At 54.5% G+C, this 24,695-nt stretch overlaps 1 protein-coding gene across 4 annotated transcripts in view; it reads right to left on the reverse strand.

Moving 5' to 3' along the window:
- Positions 1-24,695, reverse strand: part of GFRA2 (GDNF family receptor alpha 2) — an 80,230-nt gene that overhangs the window by 3,761 nt on the left and 51,774 nt on the right. For 3 of the 4 annotated variants that reach the window (XM_070261200.1, XM_070261201.1, XM_023636106.2), the window contains 3 exons: positions 8,821-8,930; positions 7,913-8,053; positions 5,858-6,030 (listed from right to left, as the gene is read on the reverse strand). In XM_070261200.1, the coding sequence (XP_070117301.1) occupies positions 5,858-6,030; positions 7,913-8,053; positions 8,821-8,930 (424 nt within the window). Of the gene's footprint in view, positions 1-5,403; positions 5,470-5,857; positions 6,031-7,912; positions 8,054-8,820; positions 8,931-24,695 lie in introns of those variants that run through there. The other variant, XM_070261202.1, reaches the window with a different exon arrangement.

Consider the following 24,695-nt stretch of genomic DNA (forward strand, 5'->3'; position numbering starts at 1 on the left):
CAGGGCCCCACCCCGCTTGTACCAAAGCCGCTCTGTTTTTGTTTTATATGTTGGAGTTAGGGACAGAATTGTTTTAAAAAATAGTCCACTGCTCAAAAGTAAACAATGTTTGAGAACACAACTAAACTAGATGACCTCTGAGGCCTGGCCATACAACCTTTTGTGACGGGATGGCAGTTCCGCGGGAGCCCAAGGTCCTTGACATGGACCTGGACACCTGTGACTCTGGCAGGCGGCGCCCATGTCACCCAGGCACAAAGGAGCTGGCAAGGCCCCAGAGCCCCAGGACCAAGCCCTCCACAGGCTGGCACATCAGCCTGGGAGGAGAGGAGTGTCTGAATGCAGACGCTCCAGCCAACTGGCCTCCAACTGGAGTTTGCTCCTCAGAGAGAGGGGGATTTACAGGCTCCTCTTACGTGGGGAGAGGGGAGACACAGATATCAGAGAGGAAGAATGGGGCAAGAAGGAGGAGGAAAGAGGGAGAGGTGGAGAGGAGACAAGAGGAAGGGAGAAGCAGGGAGAAAAGAGAAAGGCAGCACCAGCACCAAGGGAGACAAAGAACACGGGGAAGAGAGGAAGGGGAGGGGCAGGAGGAGGGGAGAGGGGAGGGGGCTGGGAGAGGGGAGGGCAGGGAGAGAAGGGCCAGTCGGTTCATCTGTTGGCGCCCCAGTCCTTGGTCTTTATAGAAAATAGGGATAGACAAAGGGGCCTCACTGATGCGCTGTGAGGATTACAGGAGACCGTGCACAGCAGAGCTCTGCACAAACACAAGGGTTCCTTAGCTCCACAAGGCATGAAGCCAGGCCAAGCTTAGTTTTGCATCCTAGGGCAGAGCCTATGAGAAAAGCAGAGACAGCCCAGGGAGCGGGCTATGAGGTAAAACCCGGGCCGCCCCCTGCCCCTCCTCCACCTAACAGCTCAGGAGGCAGAGCACAGGCAGAAGTCTCTGCCCACGGTGGACACCTGACTTCAGAAACACAGAGCAAGCAGTGAAGGCTGCAGTCACCTCCCCCAGCCACAAACCCAGACCCCTCCCAAATCCTGAGCACAAAGAACAGTGCGGGTGTTCGCCAGTCAGCTGACCTTTTCTGAAAGTGCCATGTGGGGGAGGTGCAGGGAGAAAGAGGTTCCAGGACCTAATGCCAAAACCACCACAGGTGACTCAGATTCACAGCCTCCCTCCCTCTGCATTAACTCTTCCCACTGCTCCCGCAGGGCTTCCAAGGATGGTGAGCCCCAGCCCTGCTCATGCTCCAGTGAGAGAAAGACACATACCCTTGGTCCCCTCCGCACTGGGTCAGGCAACGGGAGGGGGAGCGGCTGTATCCTTCTCAGCCCCCAGGCTGCAGGCTGTCCCCCAAGGCCATGCCTCCCCCACAGCCGCCCTCAATGCCCATATCTCTGGGTTTTCTTGGACTCTGATGGAATGAGTCTAGAGGAACAGGAGTGGGTCACTCCAGCCCCTGCCCCCGACCCTGCTCTGAGCTCTCATCTCCTCGAGGGAGCTCAGGGTTTGGGGCTCTACAGGGTCTCAGAGGGCACAGGCCTGGGCTGCTGGGATGGCAGGAGGCAGGACATCTAACAGCAAATCCTGTGACGCAGAGGCAGGCACCGGGACTTTGTGGGAAGAGCTGACCCAACTGTGGGGTGCCACCAGAAGCACAAAAGAACGGGCCATGCAATGAACAGCACTGGGGAACCTAAGCAGGGGAAGGGACGCAGACATGGAGGAAGGATGGCAGCAAGGTCAAGGTTCAACCTTCTAGAAACTTCTCCCAGAGAGGCCCTTTGCCCGGGAAGTTGGAAGGAAATTACTGCCTTCCTCTTCTTCCTTGCCCACCTCCATCCACACTCCCAAAGTCGGGTCTGGCAGTCCCAGAGCCAGGCCAGTCTGGCACAGGTGCTGGGACTAAGTCTAATGTCGTCTCCATGAGAACCTGCTGGCCAGCTCTCTCCCGTGTCCCCTCCTTCTGGTCCCGGCCCCATCTCCAAATCTCAGTGCCCTCGGCCTTCTCCCTCCTGCACATACCCACCTCTTCTCACACTTCTGCCCCCTCCACTCCCTGCCGCCCTGGGTAACCCTTCCCATCCTCCGCCACCATCTATCACCTATAGCACGGCTCTCCGGCAGGTCTCTGACTCTCCAGTCTCTCCCCTGCCAACCAGTCTCCACCTGCTGTCAGATTACCCTCCCAAATCGCACTGCTCATCTTCTCATCACAACACGCCCCGCCAAAAAGCCTTCAGTGGCCTCAGACACTCACCGCTTCCACCTGCTCACCAGGTTTCAGCCCTGCCCCATCCCAGCTGGCATACAAGTCTCTGCATTCTCCCCAAACCCACGGCCTGCTGTTCCTCCAGATCAGCCGAGCCCCCAGGACTCATAACACCTAACCTGTAGGTAGGCTTCCTCAGTTTACCAGGCACTTTCGGTACATCCTCTCACATACAGATGGTGCATTGACCCCACTGGATCAAACCAAGTGTAAGACAAGCCCCCAGATGGTGAGTCTGCAGAAAACCAGGCTTGGGCTAAAAGAAACCAGGCAACGGTCTAGCAAAGTGCTGAGGGGAAAGAGAACCAAAAAAAGGGGAGTCAGAGCCATCAGGCACTTGGGGCTGCAGTGGGGGCACGAGGCCGCTGCTCTGAACACTTCCACGCCCACGGTGAGTCACAGCGAGAGTCCTGGGGACGGTCTGCAGCCACCTGCTGAGGCAGCGTCTCCCAGGCGAGCCACCCTGAGGGGCACGTGGGTGGAACCACGCCAGAGCATGGTCACCTGACAGGTGGCAGAGGCCTGACCTGCCGAGCTGCCGCGACTCTAGCATGAAGCCGAGCTGGCGACTGTCTGCGCAGTAGGCCTCTGAGCCCCCGCTGCAGCCACTCAAACACACCCTGTGTTATCAGGAGCTGCCCAAGGGTGACACGGGCACCTCAGCCCAAATCAGGAGGGTGGCAGATGGAGGGGAGCAGGGCACGGAAGGGCCCATGCAGAGCCTGACAGGAGGGCACTCGGAGGTCTGCTGTTACAGCACCAGGGAGGCCCCCAGGGAGGGAAGGGGGCCCTCCCAACCAGCACGGGCACCAGCACCCGCTCCTGTGGTGCAATGGGTGCCCGGGGGACCTGAACACCTCCCTCAGGCCCCATCCCTGCCCAAGCCCTCATCCTGCCACTGGGAATGCCCACTGGGGTTTGTTTCCAGCTTTGTTGAGTTATAATTGACCATCAAAAATTATATATTTAAGGTGCACAACCTCATGACCCAGCATATGTTTCCATAGTGAAATATTCACTTCCCACCTTTATCATTTTCCCTTTTTTTTTTCTTTTCTGTGGTGAGAATGCTTAAGGTCTACTCTCTTAGCAAATTTCAAGTACACAATACAATACCGTCAACTACAGTCCCATTGCCATACTCCAGAACTGACTCATCTTACGTGACTGAAACTTTACAGTGACCGTCCACATGCACCCCAGGAGCCTTGTGTCTTCACTGCCCCGACACAGCCAGGCCTTGTTCCCCTGCCCCCACACCTACGCCTCGGCTGTGCCCCGCACTGACCATACTGCAGACCCCACCAACCTTCCTGATAATTCCAGTCCCAACTCCTGCCTGAAACACCCCTCTGTTTCCCACCACCCACGAGCTCACTGTTCTCTCCCTCTGCTCTCCCTGATCTTCTGCTTTAGGTCCTCTTTCAAACTCTTTGTTCTAGGGGAGTGTGTGTGCGGGAGAGGGGAGAGGGGAGAGAGGGGAGAGAGGGGAGAGAGGGGAGAGAGGGGAGAGGGGAGGGGAGAGGGAGAGGGGAGAGGGGAGGGGAGAGGGGAGAGGGAGAGGGGAGAGGGGAGGGGAGAGGGGAGGGGAGAGGGGAGAGGGCAGGGGGGAGGGGAGAGAGGAGAGAGGGGAGAGGGGGAGGGGAGAGGGGAGGGGAGGGGGGGAGAGGGGAGAGGGCAGGGGGGAGGGGAGAGGGGAGAGAGGGGAGAGGGGAGGGGAGAGGGGAGGGGAGAGGGGAGGGGAGAGGGGAGAGAGGGGAGGGGAGAGGGGAGAGAGGGGAGGGGAGAGGGGAGAGAGGGGAGAGGGGAGGGGAGAGGGGAGAGAGGGGAGAGAGAGAGGGGAGAGGGGAGGGGAGGGGAGAGGGGAGGGGAGAGGGGAGAGAGGGGAGAGAGAGAGGGGAGAGGGGAGGGGAGGGGAGAGGGGAGGGGAGAGGGGAGAGGAGAGGGGAGAGAGGGGAGAGAGAGAGGGGGGAGGGGAGGGGAGAGGGGAGAGAGGGGAGAGGGGGAGAGGAGAGGGGAGAGGAGAGGGGAGAGGGGAGGGGAGAGGGGAGAGAGGGGAGGGGAGAGGGAGACAGGAGAGGGAGAGGGAAGGGGAGAGGGGAGGGGAGAGGGGAGAGGGAGAGGGGAGAGGGGAGGGGAGAGGGGAGAGGAGAGGGGAGAGAGGGGAGAGAGAGAGGGGAGAGGGGAGGGGAGGGGAGAGGGGAGGGGAGAGGGGAGGGGAGAGGAGAGGGGAGAGAGGGGAGAGGGGGAGAGGAGAGGGGAGAGGAGAGGGGAGAGGGGAGGGGAGAGGGGAGGGGAGAGGGGAGAGAGGGGAGGGGAGAGGGAGACAGGAGAGGGAGAGGGAAGGGGAGAGGGGAGGGGAGAGGGGAGAGAGGGGAGAGGGGGAGAGGAGAGGGGAGAGGAGAGGGGAGAGGGGAGGGGAGAGGGGAGGGGAGAGGGGAGAGAGGGGAGGGGAGAGGGAGACAGGAGAGGGAGAGGGAAGGGGAGAGGGGAGGGGAGAGGGGAGAGGGAGAGGGGAGAGGGGAGGGGAGAGGGGAGAGGGGAGGGGAGAGGGGAGAGAGGGGAGGGGAGAGGGAGAGGGGAGAGAGGGGAGGGGAGAGGGAGAGGGGAGAGGGGAGGGGAGGGGAGAGGGGAGAGGGAGGGGAGAGGGGAGGGGAGGGGAGGGAGGAAGGGAGGGGAGAGAGGGGAGGGGAGAGAGGAGAGAGGGGAGAGGGGAGAGGAGAGAGGGAGGGGAGAGAGTGGTCTCACTAGAACCAACCTCCTCAGCAAAGAATCTACTGTAGCAAATGGCATGATGGCCTGAGGGCTGCTCAGCAGAGAGAAAGCCTGAGCGGGGAGCCCTATGTGTCCCCACACAGTGCCATCCACTTGTGTCCCCTATCGTGGCACTGACCACAGTCCATGTCCGATACTTGCTGAATGGTTTGACCCTGACAAGACCATAAGGACCACAAACCCCAGGTCTGCATTGGCCTCATTCATCAATGTCTCCCCAGCATCTCACATAAGACCTGCACACAACGTGTATATAACACAGGTTGGATGGATGGCTGGATGGATGGATGGACAGACAGATAGGTGAACAAACAAATGCACATCATGGGTTTGGAGTCAGATGTAGGTTTGAAATCTTATTCCACCACTAACCAGCTGTGTGACCTTCGGCATGTCGCCTACCCTCTGGGTCAGTTTCCTGTGTGTAAAACGAAAATACCAACACCTCACTGTGTGAGAATTCACTCAAATAGGTAGAGAGTCTACTAGCACAGCACCTGGTAACTATTAGATGGCTAATAAATGGTAACCATGACATTTCTCTGCCCCCCGCCATGCTATCTAATACAATCCTGTGATAGAACAGGTGTTTAACACTTGCAAAGTGAATGTCTGGTGAACGGATCCATGAAAAACAAGCCCCCATCAGTTCTTCCCTGCTTCTTGGGTCCCAATCCACCGGGAGGAACTCATGTGCCCATCCCTGGCCCCCAGTCTGCTAATTCCCCACACCCACCCCCGACAGCATGGTGCCTCTCCAGGCCCTCAGCCCGCCCCCGGCTCCCTTCCCCAGCTGCAGAGCTCACCTGGATAGATGTGCAGGTGGTGATGATGCTGGTCCCCAGACTGGTGCTATCACTGAGATCATCTGGCAAAGAAGGCGTTTTCTCTACCCGAGGGGCCTGCGTGGCTTGGAATGAGGGGTTCTTCGGGGACAGGTTCACATCTGTGCCGTTGCCAAAGGCCTGGATGGCATTCCCTGTGGGGGAGAGAGTAGGCAGATGCAGGCAATCAGGGGCCACCTCCATCACTCCTGCCCTTCACCACCCAACCGCCAGCTTCCCGGAATAGCCCAGAGCTGGGGACAGAGTGTAGCTTGTCCAAACTTAGCTCTGCTGAAGCTCCTTTCAGATCCCTACTAAGGTCTCACAAGCAGAGAAGAAAGTAGCAAGAAAGAGGTTGAAAAAGACAGAAAAACCAGAGTAGAAAGAAATGGATGCGACAAGGAATGTAGAAGAGGATGGGAAGAAGTGGGAGGGTGGGAGCCTGGAAGGAGGGGCAGGCCACGCCCAGGGTGGCGAGCTAGTGCCCTCTTCTCTGTGTCACTCAGTCTGCGGAACACTCCCCCCCAGAAGTGCCCCAACCCAGCCCCCTAGGCACAGTTTCTCCTGGCTGCTCTGCCACCTCAGATGGTTCCAGGGTCTCGCCACTGGCATTCCAAGAGCCCCAGACTCAGCCCTCCTCTCCAGCTGGCCTCACCCACTCCCATACCATCAGCACTAATTCACTGAGGACCTTGTAGACAAAACTCTGTCCCCAAGACTTGACCCTGTGACCCAGTGCCTGCAGAAACGTCCACCTCCAAGTCCCAGGGCAGCTCAAAGTCATCACATCCGCACCTGAACCAGCATCGCTCCTTCTCACTGTGTCACTGAAGGTGTCATCTCTCCCCACCAAGTCCCCAGGATGCCTCCCTAACCACCCACTGACCCCACCTCCTAAAGACCTCTCCTCCCGCCCTCCCTGCCACTGCTCTGTCTCACAGTCACACTGTCCGCTCCCGTGCGCAGCAACTACACCCTCCAAGCGGAGTCTGCGTTGGTCACCTATCAGAACCACAGCCCTACCCCACCCCCTCCACACCAGACCCAGAGGATGAGCCTTCTGAAATGCAGGTCTGACCACAACACCACCTCCTGACACCCCTTCGGTGGCCTGCACCACCACCTCCGCCACCTGCAGGACCCTAAGATCCCAATGCCTTCAGGTCTGGGGGGCCCTTCATGAGGAGGCCTCCTCAACCTGTCCAGACAGCTCCAGTCACCACCAGAGCAAGGCTGAGGAGCCTGCAATTCCCGCAACGCCCTCTGCCCAGGCAACACGCTCTCCCTGCCTCTTCAGCTAGCCCTCAACGGGTCAGCCTCTGAGCCACCGTCAGGCCCTCTGACATGGGCATCCCCCCACTGGGCTCCTGGAGCACCCTGTGTAGACCTCTACCCTCGCACCGTTCAGCCCCGGCTGTTACCACAGTCACCCACTGAGGGTGCACCACCATCAGACTGCACGCTGCTCAGTGACAGGCACCGTAACTTGTGCCTCTGAGTCCCTGGTGCTGCACAGAAAGGGAGGATGGACAGACGGACAGGAGGAAGAAAGGAGGGAAGGAGAGGGGCAGAGGTCTTCAGGAGGGTGTGGGGAGCAAGAGTGTCAGACTGGAAAGGTCAAGGCAGACAGAGCTGTGGCTCCCCTCTCCCTAGCCTTTGGATTAGGAGTGTGATGACCTGAAAAGAAAGTCACCGATTCCCAGGGGAGCTAGACCCTTAAAGGGAGAAGTGACAGACGGCTGAGATCCTCACCACAGGGCTGTCCCTGAAGGAAGCTGGAACAGACCAGAAGCCTTCGGTCTTGACTTGACATAGGTTCAGGCCTCCCCTGGTAAACTGAGGTTGGCCTACCGACAGCTCTGGTGTGAATCTCCAAGAGCACAAAACCCAAGGTCTCCGTAGGCAACACCGTGCAGGAGACACCTCGTGGAGATCACTGGCCCTTGCATGGGAGGAAGCAGGGAGTGGCTAGGGCAGGCCTCCAGGGCCCCTCTGGGACAGGAGGGGCGTGAGGGGCTCCTGGGGATGGGGACTTACGGAGGCACGGGTTCTCGGTGAAGTCCCTGAGGAACTTCTCACACTCCTCCTCCATGTTCCCGCTCCCACGACAGCTGCACCAAGGGGACACCACGATGCCCGTGGGGCTGGCGTCCACGTAGTTGGGTGTCATATCAAACCCTGGGCAGGGCGGAAGGGAGGCAAAGTGAGAGGAGCAGTCAGGCCTTCTCTCTGGGTGACCAGACCCAGACACAACAGAGGCAAGGCTTGAGGCCATCCCTCCCTCCCACCTGCCACTGAACACACATACATCCCAATCATAACCCCAACTCCGAATGCTACCATCCCAGCGACCACGGGGTCAGCGGGGGCAGAGGGACATGGGCACAGAGGACAGATCGGGGCAGAGGAGACACCCAGGAGCTCCCCGCCGCGCGCCACAGAGCAAGGGCTCTTGCTTTCTCCTTTGCCACCAAGCAGAGCATGTGTTCCAGAGTCAGGGGGACTGAGGCTCACATCCTGGGTTTCCAACCCAGTGCCAACATTTACAAGCCAGGTGAACCTGTGCAACTTACTCAACTTCTCTAAGCCTCAGTTTCCCCAACTGCAAAATGGAGATACTAACACCTCCCTAGTAAGCGCTGTGGTGAGAATCAGATAAGACAGTCCCTGTAAACTCTCAGTGCAGTACCTGGAATATCAGAACCGTGCAATAAACGTTACATTCTCTTCTTATTCTGAAAGCCTTCTAAGGCCCCTGGGGCCCTCCTCTCCCCGTGATAAAGAGCTGGTGTCTCTGGTTTCCATCACAGCTCTGTCTGAAACTGCCACAGAGAAGGGCCAGCTCAGGCTGTCCACCTACTGGCCTGAGCTGGGCCTCAGCCCCTGCCCACTAAGCTTGGGGCAGCCAGGAGCCACTGTGAGCCCAGGCGCAGGGGGCAGCTTACCGATCATGCCTGCATAGGAGCCCAGACACGCCTGGTAATTGTCAGCAGGGCAGCTGGTAAGCGTCTGGTAGGAGGCGCGACAATTGGCATGGAAGTCCGCCAGCCGGGACCTGGTGTGGGGAGAGAACAGTTCAGTCTGGCTGCCCTCCCGCCTCCTCTGCGGCACAGGGGCTGCTCCCCACAGCTTCCTAGGATGGAGGGAGGCAAGAAGGCAGAGAGGAGGAACACAGGGGAACCAAGCTTTGGGGGCCTTCAGGCTGGGATCTCCTTGGGGACAGGACTTGCAGAGAGCCAGGCACACAGATTAGGCACAGCCTGCTCTGAGTGGATCTCTAAGTGAGAGGAACACAGAGAACCTGGGGTGGGATTGCTGAGGATGCCTGGGACCAAGCCAGGAAAGTTGGGCTCCAATCTCTGCTCAGCTCCATTCCTGGGTGACCTTGCCCATGTCCTTCAACACATCACTCTTCCCACCTGCAGAATGGGTACAACAATGCCACTCCAGCCACCTGACAGGATCATCTGAGGGTCACAGGAGCCAGCCCCCAGGGAGGTACGAGTGTCCCCTTCGGCTGAGACTTCCGTGGACATTCTTGACCAGTCTCTTCTGCATCAAGTCAGAGTGAAATCTCCACCAGCTTGCCCAACCCCATGGGCAGAATCAGCCTTTGCTTCCCCTGGTGACATAGCCTCTCTGTTGGCACCAGCGACACTGCTTCATAACTACGTGTGCATGGCCCTGTGCTGCCCCCCCGACACGAGCCATCTGAAGGCAGGTGCCGTCTGATCGGTCTGTCCCCAGCCCCCGGCCCTGGATGTGGCATCTCATGGAGCCCACGGAACCCATGTCTAACCTGCATGGCAATTCCCATTCCTCTTCCTCCTGACCTAGCACCGTGGCCATGGGCTGTCACCATCGGCCTGGGCTGGGGCCACCACCTCTCCTCTCGTCATTGCCTCCTATAGGCGAGCGCCCTTTACCTTGGGGTCCTCACGCATCCTATCATCTGTGTCTCACAGCACTGCAAGCCGTGAGTAATAAGGTCTGTTCACTGGTGTTTTCCCAGTGATGGGCACACAGCAGGAACTCTACAAGTATGTGCTCGGTATGAACACTATGGTAGTGACAGGAAGGACCAGAACCCAGCCGTGACTCCCTGCCCAGCTCTGCCCGCACCATGAGGTACCTCACAAAGCCATCCCAAAGGTCACCCCAAATTGAGCTCCCCTACTCCTCCACTGGAACTCCTCGTTTGGGAAAAGCCTGAGAAGAACGCCCTCAAAGCAGGCAGCTGTGTAGATCCCAGCACAGGACAAATTCCGGGTTGCCTGGAGGCCTCACGGTCCTGGGGATGGGGTTTGGGAGAGGGTGGAGGCTCTGCAGAGGGGTTCAACCCCCCCAGTGCCTTGTGTGTCCTGGACCCCTGCAGCCCCAGAGGTAGTGAGGTGCGGGAGACGGAATAAGAGGAGGGCCACACGAACTGGCAGGGGGCCAGGGTTCTCACCCAGCTGTGCCCTAACTCACTGGGGGCCTGAGGGGACTCCTTGCTTCTGGGAAACTCAGTTTCCTTATTTATCAAATGAATAAAAAGTGCTCTCCGTTTATAGTTTAAAAGGTATTTTCACAGTTTGGCAAGATAAAAAGTTCTAGAGATGGAGGGTAGCGACAGTCACACAATAATGTGAATGTCCTTCATGCCACTGAACTGTACACTTAATGGTTAAAATGGTAAATTTTATGTTAAGTATAATTTATCACAATAAAAAATGATTTGAGAAAAGGTACTTACATCCATCTTTTATCACTTAATCCTCAACAAAAACTCTCTGAGATCTGAGCTCTGTGAGACCTGACAAGCAGTAGTTAATATTACCCCATTTACAGAGGAGGAAACCGAGCCTCAGAGAAACTAAGTAACTTGCCCAAGATCACAGAGCGCCTGAGCCGCGGAGCCAGGACTCCGGCCCAGAGCTCCAACAAGGTGGGCGTCCTTTCTGGTAGGTCCCACGCCCTGTGCAAAAGCCCTTAAGGTCCTTCCAGAGCCAACATTCTGTGTCTCTGTCCAAAGGAAATCTGCCAGTGTCTCTGCCCTCCCTCCTGCCCATGAATACACCCTCCATCCCCTCACCACCCAGCCCCAAACAGGGAAAAGCAGCATTTCCACCCAGCCTTCAGCCCCTGCAGAATAAGACTTGGTCTTATGGCAAGCCCAGTATGTGTCCCACTCGCCCAGCAAATGAGAGAAGGTGCTGTGAAAGAATGAGCAGGGGGTGGTCTCTGCCACAGCCCAGACCTCCAGAGACCGAGAGGGGACGGGCGCTTTAATAGGTAGAGGGGATCTGGAGGCGAACAAACAAAACCTCTAAGCAGCTGTCGTGGGTAGAACCTGTCACCCACAAAAGATATGCTGAGTCCGAATCCCCAGTACCTGTGAACATGACCTCACTTGGAAACAAGCTCTTTGCACACGTAACCAGGATGAGGCTGTGGCGGATTAGGACAGGCACTCCAACCAATGACCGATGTCCTTATAAGAGAATAGACACGGACACACAGTGAGAATGCCTGTGGGGACCGGCAGAGACCCGAGTGATGCGCCTACGAGCCAGGGATGCCGAGGACTGCCAGCAACACCAGAAGCCAAGGGAAAGGCCTCTCTCCAAGCCTTCAGAGGGATCACGGCTCTGCCAACACCCTGATTTCAGATTCCTGGCCTCCAGAACTGTGAGAGAACACATTTTTGTTTTAAGCCACCCAGCTTGTGGAACAGCCATGCTTCAGAGATACTGCAGGTTCGGTTCCAGACCACTGCAATAAAGTGAATATCCCAAGAAAAGGGAGTCACGTGACTTTTTTGGTTTCCCAGTGCAGAAAAAATCTATGTTTACACTACACTGTAATCTAGTAAGTGTGCAACACCATTATGCATTGGTATCTTGCAATATCAAAAACAAAGTACATACCTTAATTAAAAAATACTTTATTACTAAAAACTGCTAACCATCACCTGAGCCTTCAGCAAGTCATGATCTTTTTGCTAGTGGAAGGTCTTGGAAAAAATGCAATATCTACAAAGCACATTAAGCAAAGTGTAATAAAATGAGGTCACCCTGTACTTTGTTACAGAAGCCACAGGAAACAAATACAGCACCTTCAAAGTCTTCATTGTTTGCTTTGGCCAATGTTTTCCTCCAGAAGGAGCCAAGGGGATACAGTCAGCCCCAGCACTGAGGAAGGCTGCAGGTAGGCAGCATAAAACCAGAACTGAGCTCCTGCAGGGTGTGGGGCAAGGAGGCTGCTAGATTACAAGCAAAGCCACTAGTTACCATCTCCTCCCACCAAAGATGCGTCCAAGTACCATCTCTTAGCCAAATACAGGAGTCCACTTCAATGCCATTTGATGACACACAGGCTGACTCCCTCCCTCCCTCCAGTCCTCCCAACCACCCAGCCATGTAGATGCCTCCCATCTCTTTACTCCAGCTGCACAGACCGTCTGGACCAGAAGATTTCCTACTTAACTGCATAGAGATGTACTGATGGCGCCCTGTTTGGTCTCTCCAACTGGAACATATGCTCCTAGAGTGGTAGACTCTACTCATTTCTTCACCCACATCCTCCAAAACCCTGTAGGCAGGGATGAGGGGACAGATACCCATTCGTCCCTTCTCCAAATATGTACTGAGCCCCCGCCACATGCCTGGCAGACTGAGAAGGGGAATGCACACAGGTCAATGCAATGTCAGAAAGGAAATCCCAGCTAAGGGGGTCAGGGCAGAGTGCCCACCAGGCCAGGGGCCAGGGCTCCATGAGAGCCATCTTCCCAGGGGAGCATGCCACCCACCACAGAGACCTGAGGCTGCATGTCCAGGCGTTGGCAGCCTCCACTCCCCTCCCTGCACACAGGGCCTCACTCCCCTTCTGCAAGGTTGGTTCTCCAGTCACCAACACTGGGAACCTTGAGGGCCTTCCTTCCCCAACCACGAGGCCCCTCAAAATGTCACTGGCCCAGGCTAGAAAAGGGGTGAAGGCAGGAAGAAGGAGAGTACAATGGCCCACAGAGATGAGGCCATCTGGAGGAGAGGTGGGGCAGAGGAAGCAAGCCAGGAAGCAGAAGGAGAAACAGATCAGACGCCAGGTGAATGGGCCAGTGGGACCCCACAGTGAGGAGAGGAGAGGGCAGATCCAGCTGCTGGAAGGGGAGAGAGTGCCTGTCACATGGCCATGTTCTGTCCATCACTCACCCGCTCTGTGACCTTGGGCAGGCCTATCATGTCTCTGTGCTCAGTGTCCCCAGTTATCAAATGGGGTGATCCCTGCCTGCCTATCTCCCTCACAGGGCTAGGTGAGAGAGCTGGGCACAGAGAGGAGGCAGGACCCTTTATCTTCTCCACCCAGGGAACTTTTCCTGTGTCTGATCCAGAAGGAAAAACACCTGTTCACCTGCCAAGGTGGTCTGGGTCCCACACAGGACAATGTGAGCATATCTCCCTCACCACTAGGCTGCAGAGTCACCCTGCGACCCAAACGAACAATGGCCTCCCCACCCCAACGTCACTCTCTATGCCTCGTAGAGGACACAGGGGAGGAGGACAGGCCCCCGAAGCCGGGCAACATGGACAAGGCCCCCGCACCCTGGGGCGACCCATGAGGAAGGGCCATCCTGTTCCTCTGAGGCTGGGGCCTACTTCCTGTAAAGCAGGCCTCTATTCAGAGCACAGGGAGGGCTGGAAGTAGGCCCGAGACCAGCAGCTGGCAGAGAGCAGAGAGGAGTGAAGGGAGCGGCTAGGCCTTCTGTTCCTCCCTTTCTCCATTCTCAGCCTCACGGTGGCCTTGGCAAGTGAGTGATAAATGGGGCTCATTTAGGAGGATGCCGCACCCAAGTCTCCAGGAGGCCTCTGATCACTCAGGTTCTCTCCACCCCTCAGGACAGGCTGAAGTCCACACAGCCAGCTCCCTCTGTCAGCATCAGAGACCAAGTGGTATCAATTTCCTTCAAGCCCACCCACGCTCCACTCCACCCAGCCATGTGAAGGTGCCCAGCCTAGTCCTGTAGGTGCAGTCTCCAAGGCAAATGTTATCCTTCTCACAGGCACGGCGGGCCAGCTGGGGATCTCTGTGCCATCTCCAGGCCCGACGCCACTCTTCCCTGCAGACGCCGTGAGGTCACCCGTCTCAGATTCTGCTCTTACTGCCGGGAACAGAGTTTTCCTGGATCAACCCCATCGTTTTGCAGATTTCTGCCTTTAGGAGTCCCCATGAGAGAGATGGCATGAAAGAAAGCATAAGAGAGAAAGAGATAGACAGACAAAAAGAAAAACAGAGCCAGCAAGAGAACCAACGTGAACATAAGCCAAGTCCGTCTCAGTGAGATCAAGGAAAGACTGCCAAATGAGCTCAGGGCAGCAGGTGGATCTGCCCGAAACACAGAACCCCTCTTTGGGCTTGTCTCAGCAGCAGCTGTGGCCTATTCAATCACAGGAAAGTGGCAGGAGAGGGAGAGAGACATTTGACTCCCAATCTGATTAAACAGTTGTCACATTAAATACAGGACATCCAGTTAATTTGAATTTCAGATAAACAACGAATACTATTTTCAGCATCAGTATGTCCCATACAATATCTGGGACATACTTATACATATATTGTTGTTTATCTAGAATTCAATTTAACTAGATATCTTGTACTTTGATTTGTTAGATCTGGCAACCCTGCTTGATGGGCAGATGTGCTCCTGCAAAGGGAAAAAGTGGCAAGGCTGGGTGTGCAAAGATCAACCCACACAAGCAGAAATCATCCAGACTGGGGGTGGGGGGGGACTTCCTACAGGTCAGTTGCTCTCAAAGTGTGGTCCGCCGACCAGCAGCAGCAGCATCACCGGGACTGTTGGAGATGCAAATCCTCCAGGCCCCACCCCAGACAGACAGGCTCTGAAACTGCTGGGGCAGGGCCAGCAATCTGTGCTTGAACAGCCCTCCAGGTGGTTCCGAGGCAGGCTGAAGTGTGGGGATATGGCACCTGCACAGGCTGCAGAGCTGGGCTGGTGGGGACACTTCAGACCCCACTCCCTGGTCTCAGCTTCAAACATCCCCACTGCATGGCCCAGCCATGGAGGAAAGCAAGGCTTCAGGCCGCAGCCCGAGAAGGCTCACGGTTACATAGCAGGATGCACGTGTTTCTACACACACACATACACACACACACACACACACCCCTCTATCCCCACAGAGACACAACTACACTTGGATACACACCTCTCAGTTCTGTGCTTTGGTCTTAACCAAGAGAAAGTCCAGGCACCTGTTCTCAGTGAGACACTCTTGCTCCAGATTGTAAACACCCTCCCAAAACACATACACTTTCTCAAATCTGTCTGGCCTAGAATAACGCTGGACAAATGGCTCCTCCAGGACCCCAAAGCATTCTAGTGCTGCCAACACAGTGCTTTTGGTCTGAAGTTCTCGTCAACTTCCCAAAGCTCCCGTTTATCAGGATATACCTGTTATGCTGCTGCCATGGAAACAAATGGGTTCCTACTAGATGGAGAAGTGGAGGAGGAGGAAAGGGAGCTGATATTTATTGAGGACCTACTATGTGCCAGGCTTTGTTATCTCATTTAACTTGCTGAACAATCCCACAAAGTAACCTATTTCACAGTGAGGACACAGCAGCTCCGAGAGGTAGTTCTCACAGTTACACACCCTACAGCCAGCACACCACGGTCAGGCACCTACCAAGGAGGACAGGGTCTTCTCTCCAGCTCTGCTGCCATGAGCCACCACTGCGAACAACACTTCCAGAGGCAGCCACCAGCACTGCCTCATGCAAATGAACAGGGCACTTGAATATTTCATGGAGGGGGAAAAAGGGCTCCCAAGAAGTGCAAATTACTCATGATGGGCTTCACAGACAATTTATGGGAATGCAGAGAAAATGGCTTTAATAGACCCAAGTGCCTCTGGAATGGCTTTCTGAGGTCCCCTCCAGCAGTGCAGGGCTTAGTTAAGTGGGTTCAATGTTATGCAACACTGAGAAAGGGGAAAATGGATTTCACCCACACGGCTGCTCTCTGACACCGCCAGGGCCCACCACAGACAGCCCGGGCCTCCGTCCTTTCCCTCTCTTCCTCCAGGAGACTGCCACCACTTGTCTCATGAAATCCAGAACCCATCTGGCTCCTTCCCTCCTGTTTATTCTCTAAGTTTATGGTGGATACTTATTCCTCCTGCCCAACAGAGCAGCTCCCTGTGGGTGGACTGAAGGAGGGGAACTTCCTCCTCTGGCCAGGCAGTTCTAATGAAGGCCGCCCACCATAGCACGCCACCCTTCTGGGCCGCAGGTGGACCCATGACCCATGTTGCCCCAACCGTACAAGTCTCTTCCTGGCACACTCACTGGTCTAGGGATAAGGACGTAACACAAGCCAGGCCAACAGGGGCCTTCCCTGAGGTTTTCCTAATGGAGAAGGCAAGGAATCAGCACGATGTGAGCCAGATAAATTGAGACCATAGTTCCAGCCGCATGGTCACACTAAGAATAAATATGCAGCTACCCTGCAGAGAGAAGAGAAACCAGAGAGAGAGGCCTATTGGTATTTGAATCCTGGAAACACTCCTGCCCTTTCTATATTTTATTGTAAGCCAATAAACTACTTTTTTATTTTTCTTAAGCTAGCTTAAGCTGGGTCTCTGTTACTTAAAACAGAAAAATTCTTGACTACTATTGAGCTTCACTCTCTGATCTTATATGATGTTCCTGTCCAAGTTCAAAGCAACGGGAAAAGGCACAGACTAAAAAGGACACAGACCAAAAACGAAACCCACCAAGGGTCTAAGCCACGCGAAAGAGCCAGGATTGCAGCAGCGCCTCAGCGAGAGCAACCTGGAAAATGGAGGGCGGTCAGACTCACGAGGGAAGGCCGACCTGGGCTGGATCTTTCCCCAGCTTACCCAGAGAGGAACGGCTCAGATGTACAAGCCACAGAAAGCTGCATCCCTATTAAAAATGACAAGGACAGAGATTGTGCCAATATATGAATATTCAAACGTGAAATCATGTTAAGGAATAAAAAAGCAGGAGACTATACAGCTCACGCACCCTGCTTAAAACAGGGGAAAATGGTAAATGTATGAACTGACGAGATCCAGAAGTAAATTTCAAAAGATGCTAATAAAATATAGTGTTCATTATGTTCTCTTTTAATACAGCTGCTTTAAGATTATAATTATTTCTTTAAGTTTAGTTGGAAGAGGCCTCAGAAATCCTGTTATTATAAACAATGATTTTTCTAAGCCTTCGGTTAGAGAAAACGTCACTGGTCACAGAAGCATCAGTGAATTCAGCTGATCCTCTGTTAGGACAGAGGTCCCAGACAGCTGCCCCAAGACAAGGAGGCGGTGGAAGAGCTAGCGCCTCGGAGAATGGGCTCCCCCCTCCAGGGCAGCCCGACTCCAGGAGGCCGCAGGCTGGAGACAGAGCCTGGTGCCGTGCTGGGCAACGTGGACAGAGCCCCCCGGACATGACCAAGGCCTCAGGGTAGGCTGCTCACATAGGAAGGCTTGATCTCCTCCCACCGGAGGACCTGAACTCGGCGAGAACCCCTCCCCTCCACCCCAGCTCCCCTCAGAAGCACACCCAGCATGAGGTCCACCTTCTGCCATCACGCTGACTGGGCTGAGACCTTGGCAGCTACTCACTAGCTGTGTGACCCTGAATAGGCCACTAAAGCTCTCCAGGCCTCCTTTCTTCATCTGCCAAATGGACATAATGCCAGTACTTCCCTCATAGGGTTGTGGCGAGGATCGAACAAGATGGCCAACAAGCCCGCATGCACACGTGCTGGACGAGCCTGCACATACCGGGTGGCCGGTCCAAGCTCGCCGCTGCTCCTGCTGACGTTAGGGGACTCTGCCAAGCACTGCCTCAAGTGGAACACCGTGTGGAAGGCATGAGCTCTTTCCCGTCAGGCCAAAGGGACATCATCTCTCTGATCTATTACCAGCACCCCTGCATCTGTACAGCGTCATGCCAAGCGCTTCCACCACCATCGCCATGTTCCACTCCAACAACCATTCTCTGAAGGCAGCGTGATTATCCTTGTTTTACAGAAATGGAGGCCTAGAGAGGTTAATTAGCTCCCTTAATATCACAGCAGCAAGGCCAGAAGCCTGAGCTTCAAATCTTGACTCCAAAGCCAGTGGGTTTGCCCTCCTCCACGCCGACCCAGCCCCACCCAGCCACCTCTTTCCCAGCCACTCCTCCTCCCCCTCTCCCAGCATCTGCAGCCACAGAACCTGAGAGGGTTACTTCTCTCTGGCATCATCCCAGGGAATCAGTGGGGTGCCCCCCAGCATTCCCTCCCTCCTCCAGGTGAGCCATGAGGGTGTCCATAGGAAATGACCTGGAGAGGGCTGTGGTTGGAGCCACTGGACCCCAGCTGACCAGAAGCTATCAATTAGACCCAGGCCACAATTGAGGGCCCAACACACCAACCACAGTGGCCAACCCAAGCCTGAGAGGGTCAGGAAAGTCTGGATGGGGCAGAAGCCAATCTGAGCCCACATGAATCTCCCACCCAGGGCCCAGAGATGGGAGCCCAGACTGCTTCCTTCTAGAGGCCATCACTGGATAGACTCCTTCATGTCCTCTGAAAACACAGGCAGATGAGCAGATACCCTCTTCTCCATTTTTCCCCAATCCCTTCACCTATGTTCCAAACCTATTATTACCTGGTAAGAGGAGAGAATTAAACATATGCATCATTTGATTTTAATTGAAGGACTGTTCTATTTCATTGAACTGCTAAGTAAGCTGAACAAGAGATTGTGTTTACATAAGCAAACCCCGAGTCACTATAGACTTGCTGTCACATTAAGTCAATACTTATGAAGGCTCTCTATTTAATTATTCAGTGAGGATTGACTTATTATTGTGTTAAGAGTGTGGTTAGCCTTGAGCTAGGTAGCCGGTCAGCTGAAAGATTTCTTTCAACTTTCTCTGAATGCTGATATGGGTCTTGCTGGTGGTATGAGGTTAGGTTTCTTCCCTCTCTCTCCACCACCACCCTCCCTCCTGCTCTAGAGCAAAAAGCTCCAGGCCCACCTCCCTCCAGTCTTAGGGTGGCAGGGGATCCTGTGGGGGCCAAGGAGCAGGCAAGACCCCAGTTGCCAGTGGTTGGCCTCTCAGACGGTCTTCCTAACCCCAGTAATTAGTCCTAAGACGCTGACCCCTGAGCTCTCAATAGCTTAGTTCTCCTGTTCTTAGTTGGAACAGTTCCAACCTTTCTTCTCTCCATTTCCAACACTGAGGACGCCTACTCAGAGACCCAGACCCCTCCCCACCATTGTTATTTCCAGCCTTTCCCTCCCTTCAACCTCCACAGAATGTGTTTCTCGGCCTTCACAATCCACCCAAACCCTATTCTTCTATGGCACCTTGTCACACAGATTCAGAGAGGTTCTTATATCAAATCATATTTCCTGAAACATAACCTACGGAGAAAAATCCAGAGGTGGAGACTTATCCTAAACTGCAGACCAACGGGAGAGGCACAGTGATTGAGAGCAAACTCCCAGGCACCAAGCCACCTGGGTTCAAACCCCAGCTCTGCCCATTACAAGAGGTGCGACCTGGGCAAGTGACTCACCCATCTGTGAGTGTCCTCACCCACGAAAAAGGTCTACTCATTTCTGGCAAGAGTAACTGAGCTTCCCGTACAGCACCTAGGGCCATGCCTGCATGCTGGCCTTGGCTTTTTGAGGGGCCCATTCTGACTCTAGTGACTACATCCCCACTAATGCCCCCAAAGGAGAACTTCCTGGGCTTTGACAGCCCATCATTTGCCACCCTGATCCTCACCCACCATGGGGACCCCGGTGATCTCTTGACATCTCCTCTCTCCTCACACTGCTCCTCCTCTCTCCCGTTCCAAACCCCTGTAGCAATATGGAACAGCACACGCTCCCCAGCCATGACGTCTCATAGACCCTTATCCTGTGGTGCTCCTCTCAACCATGTCCTCCTTAAAAACCTCTTCCAGTTCACCCTTCCACACCCAGTTCAGGTGCCAGCTCTTCCAGAAAACTTTCTGTGAATGCCTTGTCCCAACTCTGAACATGTTTCACAGACTCCAATTATTGTGCTTGCACTACCAACCATAATTTATATTTTTTATATCTGTTTCTCCCATTAAACTACAAGTTCATTCAGAACAGAAACCATTTTATTCATGTTTGAATCTTCGATGCCCAGAATACTGCCTGACACTGAACACAGACTCAATAGCCATTAGATGGAAAGAGGAAAGAAAGGATGGAGGAAAGAATGGACGGATGGATGGATGGATGGATGAGTGGATGGGTGGATGGACGGATGAGTGGGTGGGTGGATGGGTGGATAGATGGATGAGTGGGTGGGTAGATGGACGGATGAGTGGGTGGGTGGATGGGTGGATAGATGGAGGAGTGGGTGGGTGGATGGATGAATGGAGACTATATCTGGGGGCATGGAAGACTTTTCTCTAAGCAGGAAGAAAGCCAAAAATTCTCCTAATACCTCCTCTTGAAAAATAAAGTTACAAGCAGATTTTCAGCTGGCAGTACCGCAAAATACATCAACATTGCATTAATTTAGGCACCAAGATAGCTCAGGCCCCAAAAATGCCCTTTGGTAAGTCTGTCTTCCTCCCCCTCCTAAGATCCTGCCTGGTGGTTGTTAGGAATTTGGAAAAGTATCTTTGATATCTCCCGTAATAGCCATTTGCTAAAGGAGGCCCCGGTGGCCTGGAAGAATTAACATGTATCCTTAAGCACCACTCTTAGATGAAGAAGTGCCTTGGGGACCTGCAGAGGAAAATCCAATGGGTCCCAGGAGAAAGCCTGGGTAAACTGTCCATTCTCAAAGAAGCAGAAGGGCAAAGGCAATCAGTGACAGGGCACAGTGTTTGGGTCACAATGCCTGCCACTTACAAGCCATAAATCCTGGAAACATCACTGCACTCTCGGTGCCTGAGCGGCTCTGACACCCACACAGAAGAGTGCTTGGAACAAAACCACACACACAAAAGTACTTCTGAAAAAGAGAATTCACTGCATACATGTTTATGCTTTTTCTCCTTAGGAATAATAAAAAAGAGAATAAAGCAGGACTATTGCACCCAAATTCCCTTCTTCAGCTGACTCAACAGACCAGCTCCCAGTGCAGACAGCCAGAGGCAGGAGGCTGGTGTGGCAGTGGGCGAGAAGCCCGCATACTGCAACCCGGATCCAACAGGCAGCAGGAAGGACCAGGTGTGGCCGGGGTCTGCTCTCAGAGTGCTGGGAGGACACACCCTCAGAGCCATGGAGGCTGCAGGGGCCTTGGGCCCTCCCCACCAGCCTCCAGTCCAGGCCTTCTGGAGCCAGCTGCATAGGCAAATACTTTTCCTATCAGGCAAACATCTGGGCAGCTATGCCACCACTAGGAGTCTTTCTCATTATGTAGACTAATGAGAACACTGTGCTTCTCGGGAACAATTTATCAAGGCAACATCCATTATAAATGACATTTTTCCTGAACTAACAAAGGATGTGAGGCTAGGGAAACTGGTTAAAAGGAAATGTTTAGCTGATTCCAGAAACCATTCAGAAATTAATTACCCACTCCCTGGCTGGCTAGTGGTCCTCTCTGAGCTCCTCCTCCCACATGGACGCCCTGCCTGGCCACCCACCTCCCCGCCACCTGCGCCAGCAGGCTGGGGAAGGCGTGTGACGCTGGCTCCCAGGAATACACTGCCCCAGGAGGAGCGCGAAGTCTTCGGCGGCAGCACTGCTGAAGCATGTAAGACCAGATTATTTGTGGTCCCAACTTGCTGATGCAAGATGAAAAATACAGCAAACTGCAGCTGCTGAACTCAGCTTTTTTTCTTTTTCTTCCTTCTTTCTTCTTCGCTGAGGTTAGTGTTTTACAAAAAGCGTTTTAAAAAAAATAAAATCTATAAACTGGGGGGGTTGCAACCTGTCAGCTTAAGGTGAAGCACACAGAATGCAGTATCCAGGGAGGAGAGAACGTGGCCCGTTTGTCTCACCTGCAAGCAGGCCGCTGGCCCACACGCATCCCCACCTGCATGGCCATGTGAAGGCCCTGCCACCCTGACAGACGCATGCAAGGCCGCATAGCCCCTCAGGTAGAAAGTCCTCATGCCTCCCAGCCACAGGCCCTCCCCTAAGCCCTGAACGTTGGGCAGGTCCTCCCCGCTTCTTCCTTCCAACTCCAAGACAAGGGACAACTTCAGGCATCCCTTTGACATCAGTGGGCGGATGCCATGTCCCTCCTGTGTGGGCGGCGCTGATCACACAGAGCTGCACTCTCACAACAGGTCAGCTTCCACCAGTGCCTCCGTGAGTGGCTGGGTGGAAATCAGAGGCAACAGGGCAAACATCTCAGGGGGAGCGGATGGTCACTGGGTTCCACCAGATTAGTCACTGGCCCTCTGAAAACCTCCAATATAAATCAGTGAAACGTCAGAACCCTGGAGCCTCCAGCTTCATCCAAGGAGAAGATAACGTGTACAGGTGGACCATCCCACGCGGCAGAAGAAAGATGGCGACTCCCATGCGAAGGCCTAATGCCAAGTGAGGACTGAGAACTCTCAGCCAGCTCATCGAGCATCTGAACGCATCTACCTTAGAACAAGCAGGTGCTGGGGCCACATAATATCTCTCACTGCTTCCACTGACTCTCACAAACCCTCCAAGGCTGAGGTTCAAGGGATGGGGGACAGGACACAGGAGCAAGGTACAAAGGAAAGAAAAGCCTGACTCAAAATTGAGACACAGGAGGAGAGGGAAGCCACCATGGCCAACGGTGCGACGGAGAGCAGGAAGTGGATCCAGCATTGGGAAAGTACAGATGAGCAGGTTCTGGAGGCAGAATCTAGAGTGACGCTCCAGAGTCTGGATGCAAAGAACACAAGCCTTTCCAGGGCACCTATGCCTTGCACAGAAGAAAGCCCCTGAGGGGCCCGCCATCCACTGACTGTTTGCATCCCCCTAAAATTAATATGTTGAAACTTAATCCCCAATGTGCTGGTATTAGGAGGTGGGGCCTTTAGGAGGTGATCAGGTCATGAGGGTGGGGCCCTCAAGAATGGGATCAGTGTTCTTATAAAGAAGCCCAGAGAGCTCCCTCACCCCTTCCACTGTGTGAGGGTACAGTGAGAATACGGCCGTCTGCGGACCAGGAAGCGGCCCTTACCAGATCAAATCTGCGGGTACCTTGATCTTGGACTTTCCACCTTCCACAATCGTGAGACATAAATCTCTGTTGTTTATAAGGCCCCTTGTCCATAGTATTTTTGTTATAGCAGCCCAAATGGAACAAGACAGGGTTCACCACTAACCTCTCATTCTATCCGGTGAGTGTAAGGGACAGAGATCCCAAGGTCTACTTGGAAAGCTCTAAGCCCCACAAGGGAATTTTGAAGCGGAAGGTAGGTCCTAAGACCACTCCCTCAGTCCTCTTCCCAGTAGGCCATCAAGTGCGTTGGCCATAACACTACTGGACATGCAGCACTTCCTGGAGAACAAACTCCAGTTCCTCAATCCTGTTCCTGTGGTCGGCATCGGGGTACCAGGTAGGGGGGCACCACCTCAGTGTGTCAGCCAAGGCAGATCCACACGGTAGCTGGTAGAAGCAGGGCTGACTCAACAGACAAGGTCTCAGTGCAGGCAGGCAAACAGGACAGAAGAAACGGCAGCTGGTGGGCACAGTGGGTGGGAAGCCGCAAACTACGGCCCAGACCCACCAGGAAACAAGAGGGGCCACGTGTGGTGGAGGTCTACTCAAAGAGAGGCACACACAAGGGAGCTACACACTAAGAGGCACAGAGCCTAAGGGAGAACAGTCAAGCAGGCTGATGACGTCTGACCCTGGGCCCCAGGGAGCCAGCTTCCTACACAGGAAGGTAACGTGTCCAGCAGGAAAGCATGGTGGTGTCCTCCCACAGACGGTCTTCCATGGCACCTCATGTTTTGTGATGTTCCTTCTTGCTGCCCCTTGTCCTAAAGGACATGTACTGGATGACCTCACAGGCAACCTGAATTTCATCTGGATATTGCTTGTGGTGGAGATGTTGGTGCTCAAAGGAAAGAGACATTAGAGTGTACGGTTGCCCTGGATCGGGGTACAATGAGTTTCGACATATGTGAATCTGTAGTCATGAGGAAAGTGGACCGGTTGTAGAGCTGATAAGAGGAATACTCTCTGAACACCCAGAGGATACACTCCTCTGCAGAGGTAGGTCTGCAAGTAGTGGACAGATGAACATGCTGTTGGAAGGCCTTAAGCAAAGCCCCCCCAAACCAGCAGGTAAACTGGGAATAGCAATTTGAGATCAGGGAGCTGGTGACCCGCAGACAAAGGATCTGCAAGAGGCAAAAGCTGCCATTTTAATGTAGGCGTCCAGGACGCCAGGACAACGGCAAGGCTGGTGCACAGAACTAAACATGAATGAAATAAAGAATAATCATACCCCAAGGGGCCTTCGGGAGTGAGCATAGGATGCAATAGTCTCCTTGGCCGCCTGCCCCACCCCACAGGCTCAAATGCAGGCAGTACACATAATGGCATCACAGTGTTACTCCTGGTGGCAGTCCCTGTGGGACACAGTCAACTTCTTGACTAGGCTGCAATGCCAGGGCAATGCAGTCATGGCCCAGGCACAATCTCTGGACAACCAGGCTTCCAGGCTAGGACTTGCTCCCACCCACCCTCATATAGCAGACCCGCTCTGAAAGGAGTAGACGGGGAGCAACAGACACAGAGAGAACAGGATGCCACCCAAGCTTGCGTCTTCAGAGCAGAGCCAGCCAGCCAGGAGAATGTGAGGACCCAAGGA

Source organism: Equus caballus, chromosome 2 (assembly GCF_041296265.1).
Source record: "Equus caballus isolate H_3958 breed thoroughbred chromosome 2, TB-T2T, whole genome shotgun sequence".
NCBI classification, from domain to species: domain Eukaryota; kingdom Metazoa; phylum Chordata; class Mammalia; order Perissodactyla; family Equidae; genus Equus; species Equus caballus.